The sequence below is a fragment of the Ctenopharyngodon idella genome, chromosome 22 (genome assembly GCF_019924925.1).
Source record: "Ctenopharyngodon idella isolate HZGC_01 chromosome 22, HZGC01, whole genome shotgun sequence".
In the NCBI taxonomy this organism is placed as follows: domain Eukaryota; kingdom Metazoa; phylum Chordata; class Actinopteri; order Cypriniformes; family Xenocyprididae; genus Ctenopharyngodon; species Ctenopharyngodon idella.
The window spans coordinates 13359792-13371293 of record NC_067241.1 but is presented as its reverse complement, the minus strand read 5'-3'; the positions used below and the strand labels follow the sequence as shown (position 1 = coordinate 13371293).

General features: G+C 38.7%; 1 protein-coding gene across 1 annotated transcript; it reads right to left on the bottom strand.

Moving 5' to 3' along the window:
- Positions 1 to 2112: 2112 nt before the first annotated feature.
- On the bottom strand, positions 2113 to 11461 carry zfp64 (zinc finger protein 64 homolog (mouse)). Its single transcript, XM_051880684.1, has 6 exons — positions 11316 to 11461; positions 8132 to 8290; positions 7924 to 8040; positions 5253 to 5315; positions 4900 to 5151; positions 2113 to 3824 (listed from the first exon to the last, which is right to left on the bottom strand). Exons 1-6 carry the CDS (start codon positions 11335 to 11337, stop codon positions 2533 to 2535), a joined length of 1905 nt encoding a protein of 634 aa, XP_051736644.1. The 5' UTR covers positions 11338 to 11461; the 3' UTR covers positions 2113 to 2532.
- Between the last annotated feature and the right edge of the window lie 41 nt (positions 11462 to 11502).

The window sequence follows — 11502 nt, the reverse complement described above, 5'->3', positions numbered from 1 at the left end:
CTGGCGCGAAATCAAAGATCATATGTGTGTAATATCTACTTGGTGAACTTATATTTCCTAAATTACCCTGAAAACATGAGATAAGAGATGACTGATGCCTTGCCGAGATTAAACAAGTCCGCTCTCTGGCTTTACAGTACAGTATTTTGAAGGTTGTACTGCCATCTATAGGCAAGAAAAGGTTTTGATTTTAAAACAATTGAATCTTGTCTAAAACCTACATAGCTAAACTGTATTCTATTCCCATTGAGAAATTCAGCTTGTTCCTTTACCAAATGGTATTGAAACAGTAAAACACCACTGCTTAGACAAGAATGAAATGATTAAAATAAAAAACCACAACCACGAATGAAATGAATCATAAGAATACAACATATCAAGGGATTTTTTTGTGACAAAAATCCCTGGAGATTAGATACACGCTAGTTGATAACTAGGTAACACTTTACAGGAAGGTTTAATATTAGTTAACATTAACTAATTAACAAAACTTATGCAAGATTTATTAATCTTAATTTCAACATTTACTAATGCACTAATCATGTTTACAAATGAGACCCTTTTGTAAAGCGTTGCCAGAAAAATAAGTAGTTATTTAACAAACCTTTGTTTAAAGGATACCTGCGACTTATTTCGCAACACAACAAGCTTGTGTAGCTACAAACTCTTGCACTCAAATACACTAACATTCAAAGGTTTGGGGTTATTAAGATTTTAAAATATTTTTGAAAGAAGTCTCTTATGCTCAACAAGGCTGCATTTATTTGATCACAGATACAGTAAAAACGGTAATATTGTTAAATATTACAATTTAAAATAACCATTTTCTTTTTTATTGTATTCTAAAATGTAATTTATTCCTGTGATGACAAAAGCTGAACTTCAGAAATCATTCTAATCTGCTGATTTGCTGCTCAAGAAACATTTCTTATTATTATCAATGTTGAAAACAGTTGTGCTACTTAATATTTTTGCAGAAACTGTGAATTCCTTTTTCACTATTCTTTAATGTTCAGAAAGGTCAAAAGAAAATGTCTCTTTTGATCAATTTAATGCATCCTTGCTGAATCAAAGTATTAACACACACACACACACACACACACACACCTTACAGTTACAACACAATTTAAAAGGTAAAAGCAAGTCAATGACTGAAAAAGTAGAATGTTTATTTTACTGTAGAACAGGGGAAAAACATAATTTGTCCACATTTGATTCGATACATAACTTGAATATGAAACTATGACTCCCTGATCCAACATGGCAACCCCTATATATTATGTCATGTCAAAATTATTGGAATATCCATAACACATTTTCAACTTGTAAAATTTGTCTTTGTCGAACTCTTAATTTTATGACAGCGCTGATTTCTGCCACCAAAATGGCAGTGGTTTGAACATTTAAAGTTAACTATTAATCTCTACAGCATATTTACTGGTGTTACCTGATATACTTTCTTTGTATTTCAATGTTAATTAAAGTAGTGATGAAGTATTTTGCTGTCGTTACCAACAAACTTGCACATTTAAGGATTAGTTCACCCAAAAATGAAAATTCTGTCATTAATTACTCACCCTCATGTCGTTCCAAATCTGTAAGACCTTCGTTCATCTTCAGAAAAACAAATTAAAAGATATTTTTGATGAAATAGGCAGCAATGTAATTACCACTTTCAAGGTCCAGAAAAGTACTAAAGACATCAATAAAATAAAATAGTCCATGTGACTACAGTGGTTCAACTTAATGTTATGAGGCGACAAGAATACTTTTTGTGCGCAAAAACAAAACAAAAATAACGACTTTATTCAATATTTTCTTCTCTTCCCTGTCAGTCTCCTGCACTATTGATGTTGTAAACACAGGGTTCCTGGTTCTACGTCCGAACGCTGGCTCAGTATTGGACGACTCTGTTCACGTGAGCAGCACAACGCATGCATGAGATGCTGACACAGGAGCCGACCAGAGTCGGCGTTCGGACATAGAACCAGGAACCCTGTGTTTACAACATCAATAGTGCAGGAGACTGACAGGGAAGAGAAGAAAATATTGAATAAAGTCGTTATTTTTGTTTTGTTTTTGCGCACAAAAAGTATTCTCGTCGCCTCGTAACATTAAGTTGAACCACTGTAGTCACATGGACTATTTTAACGATGTCTTCACTACCTTTCTGGACCTCAAAAAGGTATAGTGATGTATTTTCATCAAAAATATCTTAATTTGTGTTCTGAAGATGAACGAAGGTCTTACAGTTTTGGAACGACATGAGGGTGAGTAATTAATGACAAATTTCATTTTTGGATGAACTAACCCTTTAATCCATTTTGCATGAATGTTGCTGTAGAAAGTGAATAATTTCTGAGTTAGAGGACGTGAACACCTCAGAGCTGAACGTCTGATTGCCAATCTTATTACAGTAATTCCAACACAACGTGAATGAAGCATTAGTTGGAAAAAGAAACAGGAAATTAACAAAATAAACATGGTTAGTTTTAACCATGATATCACAGTGAAATCTCATGATTTGCATAACTACGAATCACCGATGTCCACTGTGTTTGAGTCTGAAAATATATGGTGTGGAGACAGATGATATTTGTTAGCCTGCTGGTCTTGTGTTGAAATGGACAGAGGGAGACTTTGAACAAGAATGGTCCCCGGTGGACCAATATCTAAACTGTCTTCAGGCATAGCGACCTCTGAGTGTTTGGACATGTCCTGAGACGAAACGCCATCAATGTTCAGTGGTTCCTTTGTGGTGCCGATCGTCGGATTCGCCTCCGTTACCACCGTAACCTCAGTCCCGCCCTCCTGGATGAGCTTGTGGAGGCTTTCCAGGTCAGAACAGGATGTGATAAAGGTGTGTGTACCGTCGGAAGCTGATGCGATGAAGTTTTGAGTACTGGTCTGAGGGACGGTTTCACCGGGACTGATTTGAGTGAGTAAAACCGTCTGGTGCTCGAGGCCACCTTCTGGTGCTAGCATGTTGACGTGTTGTATAACAGGGTTCAAAAGCACGTCGTGATCATCTGGACCGAGCAGCGTCTTTGCAGTGGAAGCCTGAACAAAAGTAGCCTCCGGTACTAAAGAGGGCGCCACAATGATCTTAAGATGCGTTGCACTGTAGGAAGACGGCACATCGGTTGCAATAGAGGCAAATCCTGCATTTTGTACAGGTTGTTTGGTAACAGTTTGTGACTCTTGATTATGAGTTTGTTGTTGTGCGTTACTGTTATGCTGCCTCTTGTGGCTGCGAAGAGAATCCTCCCTGACGAACGAAGCCTCGCACAAGTCACAACGAAACGCCCGCGTTGCCTCCAGTCTCGCCCGGTAGCGTGAGCTAAGAGGTTTGGGTGGCTCCTCCCCTGTCCCGCCTTTACACTGCCGGTCCGGTTTATCCGCATGACACTTCCTCCTGTGAATTAACAAATTACTGCGCTGCTTACTAGCAAATGAACAGTGCTCGCATTTAAAGGGCCGTTCGTCTGAGTGCACGCGCTCGTGGATCTTGAGAGCCCCCTTGCTGGAGCAGGAGTAAGTGCACTCGCTGCACTGCAAAGGCTGGGCCGGCTGGTGCTGGCGGGAATGGTGTCGCAGGGCGGCTTTGGTGGAGCACTGGAAGTCGCACTTTGAGCAACGGAAGGAGTCTGAGGCACTGTGCTTCAGCTGCACATGCGATTTTAAATTGGCCTTCATGGCACAGCGATACTCACAGAGTTCACATTTATAAGGCTTCTCGCCGGAGTGAACCCGACTGTGACGCTTCAGGTCAGAGTTGATCTTGAATTTGGCGTCGCATTGATTGCACTGGAACGGGGCGTCACCTGAGGAGGAAACATCCAGGCATGTGAACTGAATACAAATACCACAATTTCCACTACCGGTTCTGCTCGATCACAAAAAGAGGAAAGCTATTTGTTACCAACATACTAATCAAGAAAAATAAAAAGTGCAATTTTTGTAATGTATAAGGCTGTTTTAAAAATGACACTTTTATTTTTGTCATTTTATAAAAATTATTTTGGAAAAACACCAGTACTTTGATTGTGTTGATTAATTGATTGCGTGTGTTCTGAACAACAGAAGAAACAGGAAAACTATTTTATCTTATTAATCTTAAGTTTCACATGCAAGTGTAAATTCTCAAAAATCAGTAGTTCCTGGAAATACTCGGTGTGGCTGAAAACACCAACAAAGAACTAGAAAAACACTTTGTGCTTCTTTTAAAGATTTTAGTTGATCTTTATTTGTTGTTCTTATTTCAATTTGTTAGTTTTTTGTGTGTTGTATACACAAAAAAAAAAAAAAAAAAAAAAAAAAAATATATATATATATATATATCATACATACACTAATGCATTACATATACGCACACATACATACTACTGTTGAAAGGTTTGGTGTTGGTAAAATTTCTCTTTTTCTCATCAAGGCTGCTTTTAATTATTTATACAATAAAAACTGAAATACTGTGAGTTATTACATTTTAAAACTTTTTATTACAACTTTTATATTTTAATACATTTATAAAAATGTAATTTATTCCTGTGATCAAAGCTGAATTTTCAGCATCATTACTCCAGTCTTCAGTGTCACATGATCCTTCAGAAATCAATATGCAAAAAAAATTCTAATATGCTGATTTGCTGCTCAAGAAACATTTCTGATTATTATCAATGTTGAAAACAGTTGTGCTGCTTCATATTTTTGCGGAAATGTTTTTTCCAGAAATAATAGAAAGTTCAAAAGAACAACATTTATTTGAAATAGTAATCTTTAGTAACATTACTATTTACTTTCTCTTTTGATCAATTTAATGCATCCTTGCTGAATAAAAGTGTTAATTTCTTTAAAAAGTTAGTGTAACTGTCAAAGTGCATGATCCCCTGCAGTCCTCACCTGTGTGAGATCGGAGGTGAACGGTTAGCTGGCTGGAGTTGCGGCTGGCGTAGGGGCATATCTGACACTTAAAGGGTCTCTCGTCATAGTGGATACGAAGATGCTTCTTCAGGCTACTGCTGTCAGCCGCCGCGTATGGACAGTACTTACACTTGTGTGGTTTCTCTCCTGTGTGCAAACGGCTGTGGAGATTCAGCTTATCACGACGACTGAAGCGTTTATGACACAGTTCACACTCGAAAGGCCTCTCACCTGAAAAAAGGAGACAGATCTCAGCACTTTAATGTTCATTTGGCATCATTTAATAATGTCAGATAAGTGTAAGATGAAAACATAGAATGGAAATTACTTACCAGTATGTGTTAACATATGTCTCTCCATGTCTTTTTGGCCATACTGAGTTTTGAATGTACAACCTAAGGGCACAAAATGAAATAAAACATCTTTTAAGCTCCATATAGTTCAGATTTTTAATACATTAAAGGGGACCTTTTATGCCCTTATACAAAGTCTTGATTTTGTTTTTGATGTCTACTAGAATAGATTTTCATGCTTGAATGTTCAAAAAACAATATTTTTTTACATATTTGACAATGTTGCAGCACCTCTCTTCCCAATCTGTCAGTAACGCTCTGTTTAGTTCCTGTCTCTATGAAGCCCCTCCTTCCGAAAAAGCAAAATGTGCTCTGATTGGTCGGCTTGATCAGTGTGTTGTGATTGGTGTTTGGGAAATGTCACGCCCCTTACCCTAACTGTGAGTTTCAACACACTACTAACTAACTCAACCAGGCCCCGCCCCTTTACTTTGCATGAGCCTTTGGCGGGAATTATTTAAATGAGGAATATTGTGACATGTTTATTCCCGGAAGAAAACTCAAGACTATAATCAGGCATTTCAGGGAGTTCAGAAGCATTACTGATATAGATATAGAGAATAACTCCCTTTGGAGTGGCTTTGTAACTTTGCAGACATTTGCTTCAAACTTTGCTTCAAAATGACATTTTTGAAAATTTCCAGTCAGGTTTTAGGGCTTACCACAGTACTGAGACAGCTTTGCTCAGGGTTTTAAATGATTTATTGACTGCAGTTGACTCGGGGTCCTCAGCAGTTCTCGTTTTATTGGACCTTAACGCTGCATTCGATAACACTGACCATGAGATATTACCCTCACGGCTTGAAAAGGTGGTGGAAATCCATGGTATAGCGCTTTCTTTCAAACAGAACTTTTTCTGTTAATGTCGGTCAAGATTATTCACAACCTGTCTCTTTGCTTAGTGGGGTTCCACAGGGGTCTATTCTCGGCCCGATTTTGTTTTCTTTGTATATGTTACCCCTTGGGTCAATTTTTTGTAAGCATGGAATCTCTTTTCACTTCTATGCAGATGATATGCAAGTGTATCTTCCTCTGCAAAAGAACAGTAAGAAGCAAATAGAGTGTTTGTTGGACTGTATACATGAAATCAAATCATGGATGTCTTTAAATTTTTTAAATCTGAATGAAGATAAAACTGAAGTTGGGTGGTTTGGAGTCCCAAATAATTTCGTTGATCTGGGCAGTTTAGCCCCCTTTTGTAAGCCAGTAGTAAAAAAAAATCTAGGAGTTCTTTTCAAGAGTGATTTCAAGTTTGAGAAACAGATTTATTCACTTTAAAATGAAAATTAGTCAAAGCTTTACTCACCCTTAAGCCATCCTAGGTGTATATGACTTTCTTCTTTCTGATGAACACATTTGGAGATATATTAATAAATATCCTGACACATCCAAGCTTTATAATGGCAGTGAGCGGGATCAACAAGTATGAGCTGAAGAAAGTGCCTCCATCCACATCCATCATCCGGTCTGGCGGAGGCTAGATATTTTACTTCATAACTTGTTAAATATGGATTTTTTTTTTTTTTTTTTTTTTTTTTTTACACAAACGCATCGCTTCACTTCAGAAGGCCTTTATTAACCCACCGGAGCCTTGCGGAGTATGTTTATAATAGATGGATGTGGATGGATGCACTTTCTTCAGCTCATACTCGTTGTTTCCTGTTCACTGCCATTATAAAGCTCAGATGCGTCAGGATATTTATTAATATATCTCTGATTGTGTTCATCAGTCATATTCATCTGGCTTGAGGGTGAGTAAAGCTTGGGCTAATTTTCATTTGAAAGTGAACTAATCCTTTAAGTCCTGTTTTTATCACTTAAGATTATTAGAGAAGGTGAAATCATTTTTGTCCATGCATGATCTGGAAAAAGTCATTCATGTTTTTGTATTTACAAGGTTAGATTGCTGCAACTCAGTTTATGTTAATAAATCATTAGCTTAACCGCTTACAACTGGTCCAAAATGCTGCTGCAAGGCTTTTGACAGGTACTCGTAAGAGACCATATTACTCCAGTTTGGAGTTTTTTTTTTTTTTTTTTTTTACAATGGCTACCTAATTATTACAGAATCAATTTTAAAATGTAGTTTTTTGTTTATAAATCATTGCATAGTATGTGTGTGGCTTAGTTGTATTTGGTGGAATTGATTGAGAAATATGAGCCAAAACAGTCTTTAAGGTCAGCTGTCCAGCTGGCTTTGATGATTCCTAGAACTAAACAGAGAAGTGAAGATCGAACTTTTGTAGCGATAGCTCCTAAACTTTGGAATGATTTACCTTTTTCTCTCAGATCGGCACCCACACTACGTGTCTTTAAACACAAGCTTAAGGAATACCTCCTCGCATTAGCATTTAATGGGGTATTAAAAATATTGAGTTTATTTCGCTGATATTTTATTTGTGGTTTTAGTGTTGTGTTTTTATGGTTGTGATTGTCTCTTTTAAGCGTTTACATATTGCACAGCACTTTGGTCAATGGTCTGTTGTGTAAAAGTCCTCAATAAACAAACAAACAAATAAACAGACCTTTTTCAAGCTCATACAGCAACATTACACAATAAAGAAAGTTGAACATGTAAAAAAGCATAATAGGTCTGCTTTAAAAGCAAGCATATGAAAGTGAGAAATGCAATGTTGTTGCTGACACTTACCTGAGAATGTGCATATGTGTCTTTTCTGAGTTAGTGCAGGCTTTAGCTTTTTGGAGGGGGTTTTCTGGGCTTTGGTGAGGGTCTTTTTGACTTTTGGTACACATGTCTGAAATGTCTCTAAAAAATTTTAGCGATTAGTAAACAGTACAGCCTACTATAGAGTAATTATGACCTTTAAAGTGACATGGCAGTTAGAGGTAAAACTCACCACTGGGTCCACTGTTGTTTCGGGCTGATATATGAGTCGAGGGGATTTGGCAGCAGTTTTGCTTGTGTGCAAAAAAGACCTCAACGTTGTTGTACTGCTGTTTGCAGAAGCCGCAGATGTGGATGTCGGGACTCACTTCTACTAAGAGGTGGTTTACTCCTGTGAATATACATCAAATATACAAAAGGGGAGAACAACATTGTAGTACCATACAGGGGTTGGACAATGAAATTGAAACACTGGCCAATATAGCGACGGAGGTTTCACGCCTATATATGCGAGGCCTGGTGGCCAAACTTTACTGATTGCTCTTACTGATAGAATGTACAGAGTGTGAAGGCTGAATTAGCAGAGCAATAGAGCAGCTTTACATAAAATATTGCAATCCACTCAACATAATGGGAGACATATCAGAGTTCAAAAGAGGACAAACTGTTGGTGCATGTCTCGCTGGCTCATCTGTGACCAGGACAGCAAGTCTTTGTGGTGTAATGTCAGTATACCTCCTCGGAGGAGGAACCACATCCAACAGGAGTAACTGTCGATGCAAGAGGAAGCTGTCTGAAAGGGATGTCTGAGTACTAACCTGGATTGCATCCAAAAAACATAAAACCACAACTGCCCAACTCACTGCAGAATTAAATGCGCACCTCAACCCTCCTGTTTTCACCAAAACTGTTAGTCGAGAGCTCCACAATATTCATGGTCAGGCTGCTATAGCCGAACATTTGCCAGTGTCGGTTTCATTGGTGCCAACAGTGCAAATCTTGGGCTGTGGACAATGTGAAACGTATTGTTCTCTGATGAGTTCACCTTCACTGTCTTTCCCACATCCGTGGGAGTGATGGTGTGGAGAAGGCCCAAAGAGTGATGGTTTGGGCTGCAATATCATGGCATTCCCTACTGTGCTTGATAGGCGATTCACTCCCAAGGACTACCGAACCATTCTGGAGGACCATGTGCACCTAACAATGAACCCTGAAGGTGGTGTCGTGTATCAGCATGGTAATGCACCAATACACACAGCAAGACTTGTGAAAAAATGGTTTGATGAACATGAAAGTGAAGTTAAACATCTCTCATGGCCTGCAGAGTCACCAGCTGTATTGGCCACAAAAGGAGGCCCTACCCCATCCTAATAAATTACTGTGGTTTAAAACTGGGAGTTTCAGTCAGTTTCACTGCCCAGCCCCTGTGTGTAATTTATATATATATATATAATTATATATTATATATATATATATATATATTGTAAATGTTTTATTATATTTTTTCATGTGACAACACTGAAGAAATTACACTTTGCTACAATGTAAAGTAGTGAGTGTACAGCTTGTATAACAGTGTAAATTTGCTGTCCCCTCAAAATAACTCAACACAGCCATTAATGTCTAAACCGCTGGCCACAAAAGTGAGTACACTCCTAAGTAAAAATGTCCAAATTGGGCCCAATTAGCCATTTTCTCTCCCCGGTGTCATGTGACTCATTAGTGTTACAAGGTCTCAGGTGTGAATGGGGAGCAGGTGTGTTAAATTTGGTGTTATCGCTCTCACTTTCTCATACCGGTCACTGGAAGTTCAACATGGCACCTCATGGCAAAGAACTCTCTGAGGATCTGAAAAAAAAGAATTGTTGCTCTACATAAAGATGGCGTAGGCTATAAGAAGATTGCCAAGACCCTGAAACTGAGCTGCAGCACGGTGGCCAAGACCATACAGTGGTTTAACAGGACAGGTTCCACTCAGAACAGGCCTCGCCATGGTCGACCAAAGAAGTTGAGTGCACGTGCTCAGCGTCATATCCAGAGGTTGTGTTTGGGAAATAGACGTATGAGTGCTGCCAGCATTGCTGCAGAGGTTGAAGGGGTGGGGGGTCAGCCTGTCAGTGCTCAGACCATACGCCGCACACTGCATCAAATTGGTCTGCATGGCTGTCTTCCCAGAAGGAAGCCTCTTCTAAAGATGATGCACAAGAAAGCCCGCAAACAGTTTGCTGAAGACAAGCAGACTAAGGAACCATGTCCTCTGGTCTGATGAGACCAAGATAAACTTATTTGGTTCAGATGGTGTCAAGCGTGTGTGGTGGCAACCAGGTGAGGAGCACAAAGACAAGTGTGTCTTGCCCACAGTCAAGCATGGTGGTGGTAGTGTCATGGTCTGGGGCTGCATGAGTGCTGCTGGCACTGGGGAGCTACAGTTCATTGAGGGAACCATGCACTGTGACATACTGAAGCAGAGCATGATCCCCTCCCTTTGGAGACTGGGCCACGGGGCAGTATTCCAACATGATAATGACCCCAAACACACCTCCAAGACGACCACTGCCTTGCTAAAGAATGTCTCCAGACCTAAACCCTATTGAGCATCTGTGGGGCATCCTCAAACGGAAGGTGGAGGAGCGCAAGGTCTCTAACATCCACCAGCTCCGTGATGTCGTCATGGAGGAGTGGAAGAGGACTCCAGTGGCAACCTGTGAAGCTCTGGTGATCTCCATGCCCAAGAGGGTTAAGGCAGTGCTGGAAAATAATGGTGGCCACACAAAATATTGACACTTTGGGCCCAATTTGGACATTTTCACTTAAGGGTGTACTCACTTTTGTGGCCAGCGGTTTAGACATTAATGGCTGTATGTTGAGTTACTTTGAGGGGACAGCAAATTTACACTGTTATACAAGCTGTACACTCACTACTTTACATTGTAGCAAAGTGTCATTTCTTCAGTGTTGTCACATGAAAAGATATAATAAAATATTTACAAAAATGTGAGGGGTGTACTCACTTCTGTGAGATACTGTATGTATGTGTATATATATATATATATATATATATATATATATGGTACTACAATGTTTTCCCCCTTTTATAGTAGTAGTATGAAATGTTAACAATATCTGATAATTAAACTTAAGTGGTGGTACACTGCTACAGTTAGTTAACTTCAACTTTCAGTGTTTGTAAAAACAAAAATTAGTTAACAACGTATGAAACATGAATGAAGTATATACTAAATATACTATACATACTAAAGAACATTATTTCTTTAATCCATTTACTTCCATTAACAGTATTAATATTTTAATATTTTTGTGATTATTTACCTGTATTTCACAGGGCTTTTTTTCACATGTGTTTTAAAACAGATTTTTTGTGGGATTTTGTATATATAAATGATATCGTTTTGTACCTTCTCCGTTGAATGTTGCCATCTGGATCAAGACGCCAGCTGAGTTTTGATCTGTGAAGTATTTAATAACTTTAATTTGCGTTTGCTGATGTTGTTGTTCTGTGTCCTCTTCATTTCAAACGTTTTTCAGCAGAGTTGATGGTTGGTTTTGCGACAGTGTGAACTGCTTGACGGTAAACATCATTTC